The 23,021-nt window shown below is 39.3% G+C and overlaps 1 protein-coding gene across 1 annotated transcript in view; it reads right to left on the bottom strand.

Annotated features, from left to right (window-relative positions):
• The window catches only part of cd276 (CD276 molecule), a 71,565-nt gene that overhangs the window by 4,868 nt on the left and 43,676 nt on the right, over positions 1 to 23,021 (bottom strand). The window contains exons 5-7 of the mRNA XM_004539623.2: positions 17,557 to 17,694; positions 14,003 to 14,047; positions 6,209 to 6,247 (exon numbers count right to left, since the gene is read on the bottom strand). Coding sequence (XP_004539680.1) covers positions 6,225 to 6,247; positions 14,003 to 14,047; positions 17,557 to 17,694 — 206 coding nt within the window. The 3' untranslated portion in view covers positions 6,209 to 6,224. The remainder of the gene's footprint in view (positions 1 to 6,208; positions 6,248 to 14,002; positions 14,048 to 17,556; positions 17,695 to 23,021) is intronic.

The following is a 23,021-nucleotide window of genomic DNA, read 5'->3' as shown; positions in this document are numbered from 1 at the left end:
ATGCACTACTATGCTGGATGCGATAGTAAAAGAATTAATGGTTCCATTAGAAGAAAAGAAAATCTAGAACATTCTTACAACCGTGTTAACAAGTGCATTTCAACAACATCTCTTCTGTGCACTTGATTCTGAATAGCTTGCTCTTCGCATTTGATCATGGTCCTTCTTATCTCATTAACTACTCTTCTGCATTACTGAAGCAGTTAGCCTGCCAAGACGTGCATGTTTAAGCTTCCGCTGTCTAATCATGCGATTTCTCCTGTAGTTTCACAATAATGTGCACACTTCTGAAAGCTATCCATGAAAGTCATCACGCCATCTCTCCGAGCAATATGGTTAACATATTCCCTTCACAGTGGGGGGTTTGTTCAGTGTTTAGGTTTATGCCATCTGTAAATTCTCTAGCGCTTAGCATATTCACTTTGATAACCAGCAGCATCATAAACAATACGCTGGGATCCATTTAAAAATACCAGTTTTTACAAGTGATGAGTAATTTATGTATAAAAAGTAGGTGCCAGCCAGTGTTGCTTGATATGAACTGAACATTTTCAATGTAAAAAGACAGTTGAGGAATATTAACCGATGCTATAGCTTATTATAATTGAGTTTTAGTCATTCTGTCCTTACCGTGTTGCACAGAGCCTAATAAAATAATCTCACAAGATACAAACATGTGCACACAACAGTGTCTATTATCATTATCAGCATAATAACTTTGTTGTTATTGTTGCTGCTATTTGTGTGGAGGCTTTTTTATAATCTATGCATTGATCCCATATCTCACAATCAGTGTCCATTTGGTCTGTATCCACGAATGCATCCACTTTGTGTTCGCACGTTTTTCCAACATCAACACGCTGTCGTATGCAGTCTTTCATCTGCATTATGAGTAATCTATGGTAGTTAATTGAGCCCAGAGGCAGTTGGTTTCAATGAAGGCTCCTGTGCTTTCCTGGCAAAAACAGTAGAGAAGTAACTCTCTGGAGAAGGCAGCTCTCTGTCGAGTGGCAAACAGAGCAGAACTCCTGCCGTGTTCATTAGCTGTCATTGATCAGTGATTCAGTTGCTGTGCAACTCCTACCATAGCTCACATATTACCAGTTTCATCTCCTAAAAATTAATATAAAGGTAAGAGAGCGAAGCCAGCACAGCATTTTCCTTCTTGTCTTTTATTTTTATTTTATTTTTCACAGCACTATTTTGATGTGGATGGATGTTTGCCAAGGTTTTCAACAGCATGCAGAGATTGCTACGCAGCACACTTGTCCATTCCACAGTTTTCTGATATCAATATGAGCTACTATATTCAGTTATTGGCTTCCCTCAGAGGCTATCATCGCTGCAACCTACTCCATCACAGGAGATGTACTGTAGAATGAGGCTGCGAGGTATAAAAATGCTGATAAATGGCTGAGACAAAAGCATAAATAATGCAGAGATCAGAGATACTGGAATAGTGAGTCAAACTCTACTTCAAGATACCCCACACCTCCCTGGAGTGAGTCCAATGTAAGTGTCCTGTCTGACATGATCAGTGTCTGCCGGGCTTCACCTGCCACGTACAACACGGAATTCAAGAACCTCCTCTCTGGCTCCCCTTGCCCTTTACTACTCCTTGCTCCAAAAAAACACAACATCAGAGAACTCACATCCCATCTTCTAGAGTACACCTGGCTGCAGCTAGCTTTTAAAATACACTCAGGCTAGTTTTCTGTTTTCAAATTTCACCACATCTCCCCCCTTTTCATCTTTTCATATCTTTGAAAAAGAACTCCCTATTTGCAGCACAGTATGTAGTTAAAAATCCATGATAGAGCCAAGCCGGAGCTACTACTGCATAGAAATACAACAATGAGATGTATTATTCGCATGACAGTGCAGAGTTTAAGTGAATATATAGGGGTGAATTAAATCAATATTTCACAACTCTGCTGAAGGAGCTGCAAAAGGGCCATTATGTAGCACTAATTGCACCTATAGGGCCTATCTTTAAAAAATGTAATCTGCACTCTCATTGGAATTCATCGAAAGTCCTCAGGTAGATGACCGGGATCGTCCGTGCTACCCCTTATTTCACTGAGTTTTCTTTATTCCCTTCATGTCTCCCTTTGAATATTTATTCTCATCTCATTTGCAGCTATCTCTGGCTAGGCCAAGGTTCTGCGCAGTACCAGTGCTCATCCCCCCTTAACATGCACAAAGAATAAAAGACTTTAAATATCATTTCAAATTACGAACAGAGAGAGCAAGCAATGAAATGCAGAATTTCACCTGGGAAGCTCTAAGGTTTCTCTAGATAATGTTACTTCTAAGATATTCGCTGTTTTATGTCAGACGAGTCCATTGTACGATGTGATACAATAACTCCAGCTCTCTAAGAACAATGCATCGATGTTCAACTTTTTCCTCGAAGCTTTGCTGGGAGCATCATTATTCAGTGAATATCCTTCCATAGGCAGAAATACAAAAGGGAGATTTTAAACTAAAATGACAATTATGAAAAACTGGACTCACGGTGTTCTGTGGACAAGAAGGAGATTTTGTTAAATGTTTAATAACTTTAAGGAGCTCCTTGTTGAGGGAATAAATGAAAAAACCTCTCTTTTAAATCTCACTTTAAAGAAAGAACTGTTGTTCCCCATCAATTGTATCTGACACCTTTCAATGCTGAAAATATCCCACATATAGAATTGAACTTTTATTAACAGAAATTTTCAAGGACCAATAAGTTACCATAATGATCAGCACCTTATATTTACAGTGTTTACAATCTACAAAATATTGAGTGTTCTACAGATAGTAATTATCTCTACAGTCTGTGTGTATTGCTGCTAGAAATAAAACAATAAAAGTTTGAGTTGATAAATAAAAGTCACAAATGAACACATGTAAGGCAAAGGTTTATGAAAACAAAGTGCCCCCTGACTCGAAAACGACTTAATTAAATCCAGAGCCTCGCTTTATTAAATAGAATATGCTGCACTCTGCATAAATGCATTAATCGATAGCAAAGCTGCCACACAAATATTAGAATAATTGATCCAGGATGATTCAGCAGTGGGGAGGTCTTGAGGTTTGCAGGATATTACCTTGCAATAACAGTCTTGATGAAAGTCAGTAGATGCTACAGTAATGACAAATGTCCTCTCTTTGACTCCTTCTGGCCAGACTTTATTTTGGCTAGTTACAGGAAATTACTTTCTGTACCCTCCATCATCTTCTACTCACTCCGCATGGTGCTGCTGCTTTATGGCAATGACCAATCAGGGTATAATAAAAACAAGCTGTAACTGTCCGGCTTTATAATAAAAAGTATTCACACAATCGACACCAAACTGCTGGTTATTAAAGTACGAGCTAGAGGCCCAGCGAAGAACATTGTGATCTATACTTTGCTAATGTGTGATGGTAGTAAGTAAACGAGCCAACAAACTCCACTGGAACGGCTTGTCAGATGGTGGGATAGCTTAGAAAACATCCCGCCAACTGTTTGTCACACTTTTATGAGTACAACAGAGTACAACACTGTGAATGTCATCTTGTGGAGATGGTTTGAAAATTAGCCATTATCCGCATATTTAAATTACATTGCATCCTATCCCTACGCCTGCTGGTTTTTCACCCCATACTTCAGTGTGTCTGTACTGAACAATTATATACACTTAATTCAGGACAGAGTTGTTAACCTTTCATACTGATCTCTTTATTGCTAATATAACTGCTCGAGGTCCATGTGCATACTGTATCTGTACAGAGACCTCCAGGTCTGTATGTATGCAAATCTGTACACACATACAGACCTGGATAACAATTAAATGCATTAGAACTTGAATTGTAGATAACGGCAAACTTACTGTGGAATACTCTGAAAAAACAACAGCAAAAGTATCAGAAATTTTAAATAAAACAAGCTGTGTTTCATTTTCTGGCAAAAGACAGACTCTTATCTCTCCAGCACCTCAGTGACAAAATACTTCAGTATTTGTCAAATCAAAATGAATGGACTACCTTCTAAAATGTCTCCCAACATATCAGCACCTAATATCAAAAGATCTATGTCAAACCAAAGGGGAAAATATATCTTTTCACTTACAAAAGAAAGCTTTGAAGACAAAAATATCTTTTTTCCTCATAACAACTTCTGTCCTTTGTTGGATACAGTACTGAAGCTTTCCCAAAATAGCTCTAAGGTTCTGGGCTTTCCTGGCCATGTGCTGTGTTCGGGGGGAGAAGGCTAACATAGCCATATAGAGAAGTGCCTAGTTACCCAGCAATTTAAACACTGCAATTCAAGTACTAAGGAAAAAGATATACAAGAACAATGCCCTTGTGATAATACCCAGATGACAAACAACTGCCAAAGTCCCTCAGGCTAGATAGAGAACATGAATGGATTCAGTCCAAAAGTATAAATACCCAGAGAGCATCTTTTGGGTTGGAGAATGGCAGCTAAAACAGGGAGGACAGCCCAGGTAGAAGGTGCTCATAGGGGAACGTATCTACAATGCAGCAGAAAAAAAGAAAAAGAAAGAAAGAAAAAAAAAAGGCAGTTTCCTGCATTCCAGACAATATGGATATCATACAGACAGAGAACTCCGTGAGTTATCTGTTTACTTGTTGGGCCACTTCTTTGTGACTCTGTATAATGCGTCTGTACTGATGAGGTTCCTCTCAGTATGGTCACAACATTCCCTTGACAGTTATGTAACAATTCTCCACACGCTCTCCAGGGAGAATCCCCTCAATAATCTAGTTCACTACTCTGCTTTTATGTTCACCAACTCTTGACTTTTCCAGAGGGGTATATCTGAGTCATTCACTAATTCACAAGAGACCACAGTTCAGACTGGCCAGGTACATCACCACTATTAACTCATTCACTGCCAGCCATTGGCAGTGAATGAGTTAAACCCATTGACTCATTCACTGCAGTTGACGGCTATAGACGTCAATGGCAGTGAATGAGTTAAGGAGGCAATCCCATTCAGAAAGCAATACCAAGATATGCAGATCTTCAGCCATCTGAATCATTTGGGGGTAAAAGTGTTGCTGTCCATGGTGCTGAAAGCCTTTTCTCCTCTTCCTTGCATAAATAGTGGCCTTTGGTTATGCATCACTTAATAAACTTCTAGTTTATTTCTTTTATATAAGCTTTAAGAAATTGAAAGACAACTATCTATTATTCTATGCTATAAATGTTTTCTTTTATATTGCTACTTGGGATAAATTGTTGCACTTTATTTTTAGACTTTTAATTTTCATATTATGGATGAAATCTATTTTCTAATGTGAAGACTAAATTCTCACGAGCCCTGCTGTACTTAGTATATCATGAATCCTGTGCCTTTTTACTCATTCTTCATTTTCTGTAAATACACTAATGTTGTCAGATCTACCAATCCCAAGTCAAGTCAAGTCAAGTCAGCTTTATTTGTATAGCACATTTAAAAGACAACAAGTGTCGGCCAAAGTGCCAACACCTGAAAAACAGAGAAAGTGACTAGTAATCATGTGTATCTTTAATGGTGACAAGGATGTCCAGAAATCCAGCATGATGGTACCAAAGTGTCCACTGTATGCTGATTAAAGTAGATGTGGTTAGTTTGGGTTTGTAAAAAAAGAAGCTTCTTTTATCCTGCAACACTGGGTGCACTCTTCTAAACACATTACATTCTAGATTATCCAAATATCTATAAAGAAAGCATCAACATTTTAAAATGGTCTTATTAACCTTAAGGCTCTGATTTAAAAAAAATCAGTGCAGTCTGTTATAGCTATGTTCAGGGTGTAGCTAGCAGTTTAAATGCTTTATAAGGATGACACTGAGCACATGTTTCAGATGCCATCAAAAAGGAAGAGACCCTGCATAGCTCACAGCTTAATTGTTTACCATTATTAAGACTTTCACTGTGGTTTTAAGGAGTCCAGGAAATCTGTCTGCATGGCAGATGAAATTAAATAGATTCATCACATCAATCAGTGACCCTGTGATTCCAAAAATCAAAATGTCAAGACTTGTTATATTCCAGACTTTCTGCTGAATTAATACATCCTAGCCTCATTACAGCTGCACTTACCCGTATCCTCCAGAGCATTACTACTGAGTAAGACTACCAGACAATTGTGATAAAGAGAAAAAAACAAGTGCGACAACTGAGCAACACATTAAAAAAAAACAGATCTACTTAAAGACACATATACTCACCTTTATTCGTTCGACCTTAGCTTTTCAGCGATATCATTCCTGAAGGTAAGAGAAGAAAACAGTTAACAATTCTGCTCAAAATATGAAACAACTGTATGACAACTGTACAGTGGTCACTTTAGTTACTTTCTTGTCCATTGTCTTATAGACCAAAGCATTATCATAGGCTTAGTAGTTGTTATCCTGTTCCCTTCTTCAGTAGCACCCCTCTGCTCCATCTTTGTGCACCAACCTTGCCATGGCTAACAGGAAGCAGAGGGCACAGCGCTTTATTTAATTAGTCACAGCAGCTGAGTGCTCATGTGGAACCAAACAGGGGAGGCAGATTGGGGTAGTGAGATGGATAGGCACTCTCCCACTGGGTCTTGGCTGTGCTGTCAGAAGAACGCAGATTACATGACAGAAGAGGGATTGTTATAAGGTGGGTGGGTATGGCAGGAGGATGTAAATGGCACTTGTACAGGGGGATTCATCCCAGAAAAAAAGAAGAAGATTGCTGTCACTCCTAAAGTAGTCTTATTCTTTCACAAAAAACCCAAAACATAAACTCTTACTTACATGTACTGTTACATTTATCTAAGCCGTGGAACTAGGGATCTGTTTTTGTGATGCGCAACAGTGAGCAGTTTGGCTGCTTTTATTAACTGTGACAACGCTCATTATTCCAAATGATTTAGGACCTGTTCTTTCTTACTCTTCTGACAATGTTCAGGTGGCCTTTTCCTTACAGACCAACAGATAACCTCTAAGACACTGCAGAAGTTGTTTGTTGTGAAACACATTCTTGATGAATTTCTAAACTCAAACAACTTGCAATTCACTTTTGTAAATGCTGATTTTTCAACTTACGTGTACTGAATGTATAAAATAATGAGTAAGCATACAGGAAATAATGCAACCATTTGTATATAATTAGAAGATTATATGTGATGTGAGGACTACATGATTCATGTGGTGTGAGGTTTATAATTCCATTATCATCGAATCAGTGTTACTTGGCCTTTAACCCTGAAGAGCTGCCTCAGGGTTTACCCTTGCTGAAAACACAACTGTAAACATGTAGGTTACTGTATGTTGCTGAAACAGCAAAGAACATGAATGCAGTACTTGTATAATTGTGCGCAACTACTAAGCAGTGGTGTGCAGGGAGCTCTTTTAATTAGCGCTCTTGAAGACATTCAGTGACCCACATCTAATAATGAAGGCAACATGAATGTTCTATTTACATATCTTTACTCAGTAATGTGTGACCGTTGGGAGAGCTCAGTGGTGGAGATTCTGGTGCCAATGAAAAGGGAGGGCATGTCAAGCAGAGCTGCCTGAGGCTACCTTCCAAGGCCTTCTCAATCTGAACTGCAGCAATGTGAAATGGTATGCTAGCGGCCTGCAGGTCTGTCAAAGTGGGTTATGTTATAAGGAAACTGTGTGCAACTTTTAAATAAGGCTTCGACTTGTAATACCATGTAGTCCAAGAAGTCAATTCCGAAAGCTCCCCCCCTCCACCGCAAAATGCAGTTCTGGTTAGGGCTTCTTGATTTAGACCATTACAATTATTGTATCACAATACACACACTGGCAAAACTACTGAGGCCCATCAGATCTTTTACTTCTTCATAAAACATTGAAAAGCCCATATCTCAGAAAACACCTAAAATATTTATTTGTGTTTACATCAATTTTTCTTGCAACTAGCCTTCCACTAAACCTCTTGTTGGTGTTGCTGGTCGGTTAATATCACAGAGAGTAGCTCAACAGAATAGCATGGGGCGATCGTGGCTCAAGAGTTGGCAGTTCGCCTTGTAATTGGAAGGTTGCCGGTTCGAGCCTTGGCTCGAACAGTCTCGGTCGTTGTGTCCTTGGGCAAGACACTTCACCTATCGCCTGCTGGTGTTGGCCAGAAGGGCCGATGGCGCGATATGGCAGCCTCGCTTCTGTCAGTCTGCCCCAGGGCAGCTGTGGCTACAACTGTAGCTTGCCTCCACCAGTGTGTGAATGGGTGGATGACTGGGTGTGTAAAGCGCTTTGGGGTCCCTAGGGGGGGCAAGTAAAAGCGCTATACAAATACAGGCCATTTACCATCAAACAAATAAGAACACCTGATTATTTATTTATTTTTATCTGCCCCAAAAAACAACCAATCAAAAAAATATTACTGCTTGGGGTTATCTAATTTTTTACATTGCAAATTAAGATTGATTAAAAACTACTTGCTTACTCAATAGACAAGACGTTAAGGTAATCCATAAAGCGTGGCTGTCCTTGTTTCTGTTTGGAGTCACCATCTTGAAGCCTTTAGTCAGTCAGCTGTTTCAAATTATCACAATATCTAAGGTGACAAAGTGCTGGGATTGAATCTTTAACATGAGTTCAGTAACTGTCATTCTTCTTTCAGTGGTGGTCTTGGCACAAAGTTGCTAAGAGAAGAGTGAGTGAGAAAAGATGGTGGGACTTCCCTCTGTCATCACCTTTACAGGGCTTGCTATTCCCTAACCTTACACCTTCACAGAACCTTGCCTCAGTTAAAAGGGGTCAATAAAACCCTTTTTCAAATTCTGCTTCCTTTTAAAGGAGTATGTCAAATTGTTATTTTCCAATGATTCTTTGTCCGTGAAAGAACTGGGTCACTGACTGGCACTCTCTTTCAGGGCCTTGTTGCTAAGGCCTGACTCCTTGGAGTCCAGGCTTATGGAGACAGGGTAGTGCACACAAACTGAAGTCAGGTTCTGACAGGAGTTGCACTTGCATGACTGCGGCCTTCTCTAAATAGCACATCATGCTCAGATTACTGAACACATTTCTGAGCGGAGGTAAGGGATGAAGGCAGCTAGAACTGTATGCACTGCACGTATCTGCATGTGAATGGGCACTGGTGTAAACCACTGCTTCTGTCTGTGTGCTGTGGGTGTGTTCCTTTGCTTCCGACTGTGTGTTTGTGTGTGAAAAGGTTGCTGCTGGCTTTAGCCCCTAGAAATACATCCAGAATTTGAGCTTCACTGTTTGTTAAACATTATTTGCCTCTGCTGTAAAGGCAACAAAGGGATTCTATCCCACTGCAAATGAATGAGTCCAGGTCTCTAGTTATCGCTGGTTATTGTTCCAATCAGGCTGGCTTTGAAAGGGGAGGCGCGCTTTCCTTTGGACAGCTCATTAAGATAACACACAAACGTGGCTCCCCATCATCCTGGGTTTATTAAAGTGGGCCTCATTTCAGCTCCTTTGTCTCATGCAAGAACCTCTGCCTTTGTCAGCGCAATTGGAGCCAGATGGCAAAACAAAGCTGGCTGTCTGGATTGCTTAGAGAGCTATCTCTGAAGACAGAGCCATTAGCTTGACTTCACAAGCTCACCGCCTACTATGTCCACCTGGATCAACCAGGTGTGCAGACGATGACGAGAAGCAGTAAGACCAAGGGTGGCCTCAAGTTGTGCTCTTGTCACTGCAATACATGCATGCATACTACAGTCTCTCAACTCTGCTATCCTTTACTCAGGCCTTTTGGCTAAAGCTGAGCTATTAAGTCTCGCTAGTTGCGGGATGGCTGACCCTGCTCCTGGCTGCACAGATCTCTGAAACATTCATGAGAGAGGCAGTAGAGAATAAAAGCCACTGTCCCTCTTCACTCAAAGACTCTCCTTCACCTCTCAGCTTATTAAAATCACATGGTATTAGACTTGGGTGTTCACAGAAAGGCTAAATAATTCAATCAGAATAAAGAAGGTGTCAAATGAATAACTCTAATGACATTAACGCTTGAGGGAGAACTGCTCAGGGCTGTGAGGGGTAGTTACTGAGGCTAGGCAGCCAGAAGAAACTTGCTCTGCTTGCTAATGGCAAAATTAATTCTGAACTCAGAAGGTCATATTAATACTAAGCAAAATATCACAGCACTGTGAGGCTCCTGAACTCTCTGCCCCCCTCTCACGGACAATAACCATATCCAACTTCTTAATAGCAATGAACTGGTCTGCATTGGTGCATCATATCTTTATTCTCTTCCCCCTCCTGCCCCCCCCCCCCCTCTTTCTTAAATAGATAACTATCATATCTGATATCATATCTCACAGTACAATAATATTGAATGGGTTGCATTGTTGTATTTTGTCATGTTTCTCAGGTCTTTGTCTGAATTTCTACGAACATTATTGCTAAGGATTGTCTTATTGCATTGGAGTCACACTGGGTTAAATATGTACACTTGGGTTTTAAGGGGTATTTATTATTTTCTTCTTTTTTTGGGGTTGTATGGAAGCCCCAAACGCAATTTCATTGTTCTTGACAATGACAAAAAATAAATAAATACTAAATACTAAATACTAATACTCTATTCAAGGGAAAAAAAAGGCAAACATGACAGTATTTTATTTTCGTTCACTAGCACACTAGAAAAGGCAAGGATAAATACTGAAGAAACCTGCAGCTCTGGTTCAATGTGATGGTACATCTCGAAAGTTTACTAATTAACACGACATGTAAACAAGTCTGAAGTTTTACAGTGTTTGTGCCACTACTTCTTCCCGCTTCTCAGACTCTAACTTCAACGGTACTTTACATTTACTGCTAATGAGCAAATATTAACATAACATGCGAATATGCTAAACTAAGACAGTGAAGATCCTCAATACAAGGAGGAAAGAAAGAAAGTGCAGCAACAACCATGTCACAGTGGTCTCTAGAAATAGTAGAAAATGACTCTTGTACCGCTCTGGATTTTCACTGCTGTCAGTGCTGAACTTTGCTTTCTATACAAATCATGTAGTGAGTGCAAAAAAAGAAGAAAGAAAAGATTCTGTGGACACAGACAGTGTTACATTGCAAATATGCACAAGTCTTTTTTTTAATTGTCTAATTTTTGTCACTGTTTCTGGTTTTGATTGGTGCTTACTGTCCTGCATTGTTAGTTAATCTATTTGAGTTTTCATAAGAATTTCTATTGTCTAAAGTTTTGAATTTCTGATTTGATCTTTTTATAAGTTTTATAAGTGTTTCGAATCCTTTTTTCATTGGTATTCTAGTATGCTGACCTTTAGTTACCATGGTATATTGCCATGGTAACCGCCTACTGATCTATCAGTTCTCAAGAAAATAGCGTCACCATTCCTGGAAGATCCCTTGGACCTCTGCGGGGTGAGAAGGTTTTTGCATTTCCCTCATGAGTATCATTCGTGAATATCAGGAATTGTTTATAAAATTTGAAGATTTAGAAAATGTATAAATTCTGTTCTACTTGATATTAATCTGCTGCTAAATCTCTTTTAAACTGCTGGAGTTGTACCTACTAGAAAACAGGACACATGCCAAGAATCCCCGTTTGAAATTCATTTTATTTTGATCTGTATTTAAATTAAAGTGATTTCCACATTTCCTTACTTAGGGCTAGTAATGTTTAATGTTTAAATGTATCCCGTTTAAAGTTTCAAAGCTCTAATGTGCAGATGTCATGCTAGAAATAAACAGTAACATAGAGAGAGCACTCAGCAATAAAATAATTAAGTTGAATTATCGAGTCAACTGAGTTGATAGCTAGCTTCGTGTGACCGCTTACCCCGACTGCAAATGTTAGCATAAGTACATTTGGATATTGTAAAGATACCCTGAATTTGTTGAACTTGCTTTATAGTACAGGGACTCAGTCCTCCCCGTATCCTATGTCATATTTGTTTAATCCTTCTGTGTAACCCGTAAGCTTAATTTAGGCTTCTGCTGGATATCTATGTGCTAATTTATGTATCTGGAAACTCCTTTTATCGGTACACCACAGCCTTCATGGTATGTGTCGACCCAACTTGTAGAATAATTCCTGCATTAGTGTGCGTTGTCCTGCCGTTTATCCCTCGTGTTTTCTGGTACCTCCCAGCTCTTCAGTTTTTGGTTTTGTTTTGATTTTCTGTGTCATGTTTCTAATTTTGATAAACCTTGATAAAGCTTGTCCTTCCTATTCTGCCTTGTTCTGCATTTGAGTCCTCCACCTCCACACTACAATCCACACAGCTACATTGTGACATTTTTAGTAAATTGGCATCAGTGCTGTGCAAGAACACACTATTCACATTTTCAGTAAAAGGTGTTCGCAGTTAAAGAATGTGTTTCAGAATACACGGGTGCTCTGAAGTGCCTGCGCCGCCTGTGATGGACTGTAAACAATAATAGAGAAATGACTACTGCTGGCTTCAGTTCCAACAACATAGCTACCAGCAGTAGTGCTGAGGCCAATCTATATGAAGATTTGAGGGCAAAAAACTCTGACTGAAAACTCTCACATTTCAGTCAGATCATCAGCTAAACTGGCAATCACTTTGAAACAACACTGACGAGCCTGTATTGGGTGACTGATGACAACAGGAAATAATTACCAATGAAAATGAGCCAACAGCCAAACAAGTTTCTATACAGCTGTTTTACATTTGTAATCTTTTACTTTATGACGCAATGCGGTAAAGTCGTAAAACACACAAATGCATGTTTTCTCTAGACTTGTGAAAGTAAAGTGTGTGTGATTCTATAGTGGTAAACAGTAACTGTTTTTATTTGGTAAATGGTAGTGTAAGATGATGTTCTACTGGAAAAGAAGACCTCAGAGCACCTTATTTAAACAAGTGCAAGAAGTTTATGTTTTTTGTTCTTTTGACACATCCGCTTGCAAGCTGATTAGCATTTCAATTGCAAGCATGCTATTATCATATTAGCATGCATCTTTCTCTGCCTTAGTACTACCCAAAAGAACTGCTAGTGTGTGTGTAGATGGTACAGCTCTGACCAGCTCCTATTCCATGAAAAATTCTAAATAATAAGTAAACGACTTTAGGCTATTGGCCCATTGGATACATTTAAAGAAATAGTGGCGTGGAGACTGCTAGAAGTGTGTATTTATTTTGCTAGACATCATAAAATTCAAGGCAACTTATTTCAAGTGACAACAATATGCCCAACACATTTCAGCCAGGATTCAATTGCAAAATCAATTTGCCTTGATAAAAAGGATAATTTAAATGCAGGACACGGCAGCACTATTGTTGGCATTTTGAGAAACTTGAAACTTGTGGAACTTGTTACCATTAAATTTACAGACAAGATAAATTTTACTTTTATAGCTGTAGCTTTGGGGGGTATGTATAATGTAAAACAGCTTGTTGGCATCACTAAATTAGTGTGCCCGTCTCCCTCTCCCTGCCTCAAACACTTACACACACACACACACACACACACAGTGGAAGAGTTATGCCACCGGGTTGCTGTGTTGAATGGATTTGATGCTTGGAGCTGGTCTTGTTTCTCACACGCACTCATGCTTCATCAACGCTCACTCACACTTCAGTAAACAAACTTAACATTCAGTTACTTGTGCTGTTGAGTCCCTACAAACCTGACACCTGCACTTCGTGTTAAAGAAGCTAGACTAAACTGTGGGGGATTTTTGCATTATTTAATATTTTTGCAACTTGAAAGCCCTGCACTGTAAGTAAAGAAACCCATATGTCAGGAAAACATACACTTCTAGATCAAACCACATATCCAAAGTGTTGCATTTGTAAAGAATTGATTGCCTTGTTTACCAGCTTGGCTGGGTTGACTAATCCAATTAATACGGAACTAATTCTTTCTTTTTTTGTTACCTTGCCTGGTACTGACAGTACCAGGCATGCATGCATGATTACATTTGAAGTATTTAAACATATTTAAACATTTTTGATACAAGCTAAAAGATGTCAAGCTTTAAAAAAAAAAGCTATTTTAAACCACATCTCTTCTCTGACCATTTGAAAAGCTGAAACTTGACCAGGTGTGTATTTGGCTGACCTGTCTTTGACTCCTCTTCTTCTTCCAGCACCTTGGCTTCTTCAGCTGTGGGAAGACAGAGGAGCCATTATCAGTGGAAGCAACAGTACAAAGGCAGGCACACAATGTAGTCACTTCATCATAAGCCTGTGGTGAGCTGATCCTTCCCAGCTCAAAGGACACGCTGTGATGACAGAGCTATATGACGATGACGCTCCAAACAATAGTACCCCCACTACATCACACGCAAGCGCGCACACAGACACACACAAAGAGTCATATCTACCCCTTAACCTCCTATCCAGCTCTCTCACAAAGACAGTAATCACATTAGGCTTTAGCTGTGGGCTCTCTGAAAACCACTGTCAACGGAGTTAGGGAGCCCAGTGATGACTGTCACACTTTATACACATGTGGCATACGTGTACACACACACACACACACACACACACACACACACACACACACACACACACACACACACACACACACACAGGCTAAAAATAGCCTGGGACAGAGCATCCGAGCACCAGATATGCATTCTGTGACACCATTTTCACTGCAATCAGACTCAAGATCCACTCTTTAGCGTGTGATACATGAGATTAAACTGCTGGTTGAACAAAACTAAATGTCAAGGAAACACAATTCAGATGTTTATATTCCAGCACATTTGCCTGACTTTCCTGGACTCTGACAGCAGGGACTATAATCCTCTAGGGAAATTAAGCAAAATCCGTATTATTACAGCAGCAGAACGTGTTGAGTTTCCAGATTCAAACAGCCTGTATCTAAGTCTTCCCACACCATATTCCTTAGTTTATCCTCCACTGTGTTATGATGTATTTGGAAACGTATTACACTCATTGACACATGTGTCATATATTATCACACATTTTCGTTAATCGGACCAGGTTTGGGCTTAAAGCTGAGTTGAAGATTTTGGGAAGGGTTTAGTGCCCTCAGCAGACATATTTTTAGCAACTTTAAACTAAAAAAGCAATATAATCCATAATGTTACCACATGAGCCTGTTTGAATTCATGTCTTTATTCAGCACCTCCAAGTTTGACCAGTCCTAAAAAATGGAAGCAGTCGAAATACCTTGAGGGACAAGACTTTGATAGGAGAGTAAGGTCCGTTTAAAAGCCACCTTAACGTCAGGGTGAAGACGAGGCCAACCACAGAGAAGGGGTGAAAACTGTCTCCCTTGGACACTGAATGTTATAATTTTATACCCCTACTGGCAGTATTCCAAATGCGTGGGGGTAACAAAGAGGGCGGCTATGGCTTAAGTGCAAAAGCTGTCCGAAAACACATAAAAGTATTTAGAGTCAGGGGACAGAGATTGCTGTTCATTGAAGCTAGTAGAATGTTAATGTTCCTCTTCAACCTGCCATCTGTCCCTGTGCTTCTGAATTTCTTTAAATACTGCTTTGCCATCATGAATGATTCACATGTAAGCAAAAGAAAGGCCACAGTTAGAAACCAATAGTACTAGAAATACACTCATTAGTGGCTTAATTCATTCATTCTTGGACCCTAGAAGCAGCAGAGGCTTATTCTTATAAACCCTTTGTGCATATTAAAACACACAAGACTTAATGGCAGCTGCGTTTTGTGCTGGTAGGGTTTTAAATCTCCCTTTGAAAATGAGTGCTGGATGACAAAAATCAAGCTATTTTGCCCATTTAAAAAAAATAACCATTTTGCTAGTATTTTGGTAAGAGATTTAACGAACGCCTGTTTTAATGTGCTTTTTACATACACCTGGAACAAAATAATTTTGTTATTTCAAAAGCTTGAAAGCTTTTTGGCATGGGGTATTCCTGTTTTTTGTGCCTAACCGTTAACCCCAGTAAAACATGTGCACCACTGTGCTACAGCCCCACAGGGAAAACACTGACTCCCTTCTGACTTTCATCTCTCACACGGGGGAGCTCTGTCCTGTGTCCCTTACAGATGATCCCAAGTGTAGGCTTGATTAAATCACACGCTTATGTGAATGTAAATTATGCTTTAGAGAAATGGATCAGTGGCCCCTGCTAGCATATCTCAGACACATAGTCATAGTAATTATGTAAAGAGGCCAAAGAGAAGTATGAATGAAAAATACAAAATGGGAGAGGGCCGAGCCGTGCTGGCGTTGAGGCAACTCTGCCTCTGGAAGGGAGCTTTCACTTCCAGCTGCAATACCACAAGCAGCTCAGCTCTGTTATGATACATATTCTAGTGCCCCACATACATTATGACAGGGAAGAAAAATGACTTGCTCACTTCTCCACTTTTACTGACCCTTCCACCCTCGATACCCAGACACAGTGAAAAGGAGTGTCAACTTCAATCTGACCATATCCGGGAATACCATTAAAAGATAAGACAACCACAATTAAGTTGCATATCCCTGCTTCCTATTCTCCCCACAGCTCTGGATATATGCGTACCAATCCTATTTTAAGCCACTCAACATCTGTATTCACAGAGTATCACTTTATCAGGAGTATAAAACTTTGCATGATATGTGAATAAGTCAGCATTCCCACTTTTCGGATCGGTGCTCGGAAAAATACATTTTAATAAGGTGGGCAGTGGATGACCACATAATCAATCCTGCCTTCAGTGGTAGGGCTGCAGGCGAGACAAGCAGATCATCTTCCAGCCCACTGAAGAAAGGGGTCCCACAACCCCTAGGAGGCCTTTGCCCGTGGGAGGAACTGCATTATATTTTTCTCTTTCCATTTCATTTGATTTCATATGTTCCATGGAGCTATTTACTCTGAGTCTGTGTCACTTCCATATTTATTTTTAAACCTCTGGGCCTTGGTGCAGACACTGGCTGACCTTTATTTAAATGTCTCCTCCACTCTGAGCAGATCTCATTACAGCAGAGCTGGTGGCTTTGCACTATCTATCTCATTTCAAAACTTTTTCTCTGTGCACTTGCGGCGATCCTTGGCTATTCCGCAACGCTAATTACCAGAGCCTAGTAATGATGTTCCTCTCAGCTGAAGATATGTGTCCCACCATCCAAGATCCTGCCTATATGCATTAACCAGAACTCCCTCTGGATTCTCACAGTTCCTTGAGCAGTTAACATCTCATCTCTGCTTTCTCCTCTATCTCTCTCACTATCATTGTGCCTCCCACGTGATCTAGGCGACACATTGGAGTACTGCATCATCCACCGGGCCAATATGTGAAGAGTTTAATAAATCATCCAACATTTTAATGAAGGCCCTGAGAAGGCTTGAAAATGCTTGAGAGCACCACTGGTTAACATCCATTATTCAGTAAGCCCTTGGATTATGTATGTAGTAGGCAAACATAGTCCAAAAACTAAAATATCAAAATAGACGACATAATATCATGACTTTATTTTATTTTTTGTGGGGGATAAAAGCTGCCACTGCTCTAAGATTAATATTTCATATTTCCTAATGAAAGCAAGGCAGCCCTAAAACATTCTTTTATCCAACCTTGAGGACTCAACACAGAATTTGAAGAGGTCATCACCCATGAAATGTGAGAATATACACTGGTGTTGCATGTGCACAGCCACCTCTCCATTTCCCCCACCTTCTCTCTTGGCCTCCTCGCAGCTCTCCTTGATCTTCCTGCGGCAGACAGCAGCCAGGGCAATGAGCAGCACCAGCAGACATATAGCCAGGCCAACAGTTACCCACAGAGCCACCGGAGGGAACGCAATGTTCTGACCTGAAGCAGAAAGGGCAGAGGGAGAAAGAGCCTCATTATTCACTCTTGCAGTGCTAAAATAAGAGTGCAACTGTCACTGCTGTATCCATCACCATTATCGTGCTATTTGACAATTTTGCTGTTAGAATTCCTTGCCATAAAGAATCTGAATTACCAAGCCTGCAGAAGTACTAAAGCAAAACATGATGACACAGATGATGATTATTGCCATCATCATCATCATCATCAACACTGTCACATTGACTCCATATTAGGTTTGACTTTCAGAAACACTGGGACTGTCAGAGAAAATAGATATTACTGGGAAAATTTGCTTGATGTGAACAGTAAGAGCTTCTTTACTACTGTCCAATTAAGACACTTGAGCCTTTCAATTGAGCCCAGATGGCAGATAGTTTACCAGTCACACAAGACTGTGTTGTCGTTTCAAACAGCACTGGCACCGCTTTCAGAGGTTGCTGGCACTAACTATCCCACTCCCTACCTTCTGCTACACATTGGTCAGATGTGACAAGTTTTGATGATTTTAATACTCTATAACTTCCTGATGTACCCAGTCAATGACTAGTTCTGAGTTTTGAGATGTACAACAAGCCAGAAGATTCTCAATTGTGGTTGCCAAAATTTAGTTAATGTTTGTTTTGTTGTTTTTTTTGCTATACATATGCCCATATGTTAAATACAGGTTTCTAACCATAAAATGCTTTCACTTCACATCACTTTTCAGAAATTATCCATCAAAATTGGTGACAGTATCCTGGCTAACTGGAAACTGATGAGGAAAAATAAAAAACTGGTTAACGGGACAACAAAAAGATATCAGACACAGCCAAATTTCCCTGGGGTATTCAAACTGAACAGAGGGAGAAGGAAACAGCAGAGCCACTAAATAGCTGCGAGCCTGGCTGTAGCACAAACAAGCCTCCTTCAGAGAATGCCCACTCGGGGCAAAAAAAAAAAGAAAAAAAAAAGAAAGAAAACAAATGCTGAAAAAATGACTGGCATTGGACAAACGCAATGGTGAAGCATGTGTAAAGACTTGGCATCAGAAATGAAGACAGGCAAGCTAAAATATAAACCAGCCAAGATGGAAGGCTAATACCGGCATTTAATCTCCGAAGGAAATCCATTAAAAAAGTAAACACCACAACAAAACAAAACAAAAAAACATTATCCTGTAAAACAAGTGTACTTGATATTAAAAATAGATTTATTTGATATGGCAACATTATTTGGTCAGTTTGTTGGCTTACCATATTATTAGATGGAGTGGTGTGGCATTTATTGTACAAACATGACTCCTAATGACTTCAGGAAAGATGCCAGTTAATGTTTTACAACACTAACTGGAGAGATCTCTTTAAGTCTGTACACATATTGATCCTTTAACTCTTTTGTGAATGCCACGATCACATCAAATTCTCAGTTTGTACAACATTTTGGTTTATTGACAAAAAAAACCCCTGCAAAATGACTATTCACCTTCACTGTGAACATATTAGCATGCTGATGTTAGCATCTAACACGATGCACCGTTTGACTTACACCCTGCTTTGTTATTTCTGCTCGACGAAGATTCATGCTTTGATATCACTCTAAATTAAGAGAGCAGAATTGCATACAAAAACGTATGTTAAGATTATACTGTAATTTTAAGGTTGCCATGGCCTGTTTAGCTGTTTATATCCATTTCAAGAGTGTCTCTCAATACAAAAGGCATTATAAAGACTCCTTGGTGCTGCAACTGCAGAGCAGAATAAAGAACGAAATGTCAGAGAAAGGATAAAATCTGGAAAGTCAATCTTGTCATTATGATGAAGCTGTGTAAGCCTCCCCAGGCTAGCCATGAGTGATGATGCTGTGGACTGCTGTCCACTGAGCCCTTCGCTCTGCTATATTTAAAGAATGACCATCTGAAAGCCACTTCGTACCAGGAACGAACACATGTATGAAAGAACTAATCGTACAAGAGCTGTTCACGTGTTGTGATTGCAAAAAAAGGTAACAAATATGTCTAGCTTTTTGTGGCGAGTAAAGAAGGTGCAGTGCTCTTTGTTTCCATGGTCTCTCATTCTCTTTTTATTCTCATACCTTCCCCACCATGCTTTTCCTCCCTCTAGGCAGGCTGATAAAGACAAATGCCATAGTCGGCTATCATTGCAACGCTGGGGCCCAAAGGGCTGCAGGATCATATTTTTCTTTTTCTCTTGTTTGATGATGTGATTTTGTTTTCTTCAGAAATAGATTTGTCTCTAATGGCTCTGTTTACCTATCCTCTCTTTCCCCTTTTTCCCTACTCCCTCTGTGCAAGGGTAAGGATGGAGTGCTCTGGGCTGCACTGTCACATTACCTGGAGCCTGCAGACAGAGGACAAACTTAACTGATACACTTGGCATTTTCTCAATGCTGTTAATGTGTAGCACTAATCAGAATACACACTTAAAATGTTGTCTGTTAGAAAAATCAATTATAAATTTCAAGCCAACTTTGTACTCAACACTGTTGGAAGTGTAATGTGTGCCTAACATTAAGCTGATTTGATTTGATAGAGACAGACAATGATAATAACAGACCTAAATGCCAAACTCTCATCAGGGTTCCTTGTCTGTATTTATTATCCTTCCATGTTTGCTGATGCCAACACAAAGTGTTGTGTTACCAGTAAACATGAAATGAATATTATGTGCACTGTGGGCACAAATGAAATCATGCTATCTACAGAGTAGATCTTTTTTTGTTGTCATATTGGCACAAAGAACTGGAAGCACAGTAAGGATCTAGATACTTTTAGCGTATTTAAACTTTACTGCATTTATGAATTTAGTCTTGCGTAACAGTAATACATTTTATCCTGAAATAATATTTGGTCTTCTAAAAATTACATTTAGTATACTTCATATATGAAAGAAGATCAACAGAAATCTCAATTTGAATTCTGAGGAATTTTCTTGCTTGTGGCATGTGATTCCAAACAAGCAGCCTCTGGTTACTCGTTTATTAGATATTTCTGTCTTGTGATGTGGCCACTAAGAAGGGACATAATCCACAGCTCATGTAGAGATCACATATTTTGTGTACATTACTGATAAACAGATTGTGAGGACATGGCAGTAGTAACACCAGTGCAATATCATAGCTTACTGATTATGTTGTGACTTTACTCAAAGTGTTGGTGTGACGCTATATATATGTAAAATATAAGGTAGAGATGGCACGATACCACTTTTTTATGTCCGATACCGATATCATAAATTTGGCTATCGGCCGATACCGATATGAATCCGATATAGTGTGTTTTTTAATCAATAAAACTGTTTTTTTAATATCTTGCTGCTTTTTGTATAAGTTCATACTCAAGTAAAAAAAAAAAACCAAAAAAAACACACTAAAGCTATTCTGTTATACCTGTATGCAAAAAATGCACTGCACCCAAAATATTTCATAGTTCAGCAATACTGATCAATCTAATAATCTTAAACCTACTCCATCACCCCTATTCTGGTATTTTAAAGAGTAAGCAACCTAACTAATAGGGCTCTAAAACTCCCAGCAAAAAAAAAAAAAAAGAAGAAAGAAAAAATAAGGAACCACCCCCCACCCTCCACCTCATGATGCTTAATCGACGTAATCAACTTTAATTTGAAGCAGTGTGAAAAAAAAATGCACAGAAATAAATTATTTTTCAAGAATAAATAAATAGATTCAACATCTTTCTTCAACATAATTGCAGACTGCACAGATGGTACCTTCCCAAAGGAAAAAGTACTATAGCTTACTAGGGTATATTAGACTTAATAGCTACTATATACAGTAATGGACTTCTATTCATTTTACGTCAGATTAAAACTTTGGGTCTAAGATTCAGATAATTATTTAATAAAAGCTAGACATTTTAAATGAGAATAAGAAAGAAAAGTATGAGTTTTGTGAGGTGCTTTTTTGATATTTAATGGATAGGATTACATTTTGTATTTTTCTCCGATATCCGATCCAGTAATTTATGTCAGTATCGGACCGATACCAATATGTAATATCAGATCGGTCCATCTCTATTAGAGATGTGAATATTACTGCAGATGTTACTGTCAAACTTGCTGTGACTCAAACATAGAAACATTTGATTTTTTTATTTCCCTCACCTAGTTTATTTTAAAGTATTTTATAGCATAGAAAACCTTTGAAAATAGGCTTCAGTTCACATTTAAGTCCAGAAAATCATAAATCAAAATATGGATATTACCTGTCCACAGATTCATGGTGACGTAACTGCTCTTTTAACTGTCTGGTGTCTTTGCTTTGTTTGGTGTTTGTAGACATGGTTTACATGAGTTTTTAGCTGAGATTCAGAGGTTTCTGTGGACACTACTCATGTCAGCACTTATATTTCTGACCTTGTGTTATAATTGATTAAACGCGATCTCCTCCCTTTTGCCCCCATTTTTGATGTTGTGGGTGCAAATGATCAGGCATGACATTCTCATAATAAATCAGAGAACACACACACGCACGTATGACTTTGCCAGTTTCAGCTGAAACAATTTCAGTGTTTCAAACCATGTTCCAGAGTTTTTAGTTCATCGTTCATGAGGTTTCAAGAAGAAAATGAAAGACAGATCTGAATGTTTGAAAGTGTTTTGGAGAAATTCTGTAAAGATTAGATGAACAGTACTCAAAGGATAAATTTAATTGGTTTATTTTGTTAGATAAGTTGAACAAAAAGTTAAACAAGCAAGTAAATAAAGAAACAAGGTAAAACGAAGTAAGAGCAAAAAAGTTAGCAAGTAAATAACGAAACAAGGTAGAGGAGAGAAAACCCCAACAATCCCCTCTGAGCAAGCACTAGGCGACAGTGGGGAGGAAAAACTGCCTTTAAACGGGCAGAAACCGCCGGCAGGAGGGGGCAGTCAACTGCCGGGACTGGTTGGGGGGGTGAACAGAGGTGGAGCAAGACGAGGCTACATCAGTTGAAGAAGCAGTATTGTCCCTCTTCCAAAAAAAGCTGAAGAATTTTTTCTTCTTTTTCATGGACTTTTCTACGAGCGCCTTTTTCTCCAGGATGAGGGTTCTCAACTCATCGATGGTTTCTGTGTTTTGCTTCTTAAGTTTCTTGCATGTTTGTTCCACCTGTTCTAATGTTGCTTGTGTTTCTTCAAGCTTTTCTTTGAGGTCTTTGGATGTTGCCTCCTGTGTTAGCTTTGTCTTCTGCAGGTCTGCATTTCTCAGTTGATCTTCTTTGTGCAGGCCTTCTAGCTGCTCATTTCTTCTCTGGATGTCGTGGAGCGTACACTGCAGGTCTACATGCGTTTTGTCTTGCTTTTGGGCCTGCA

The sequence above is a fragment of the Maylandia zebra genome, linkage group LG1 (assembly GCF_041146795.1).
Source record: "Maylandia zebra isolate NMK-2024a linkage group LG1, Mzebra_GT3a, whole genome shotgun sequence".
Lineage (NCBI taxonomy): Eukaryota > Metazoa > Chordata > Actinopteri > Cichliformes > Cichlidae > Maylandia > Maylandia zebra.
This window is presented reverse-complemented; position numbering and strand designations above follow the sequence as displayed.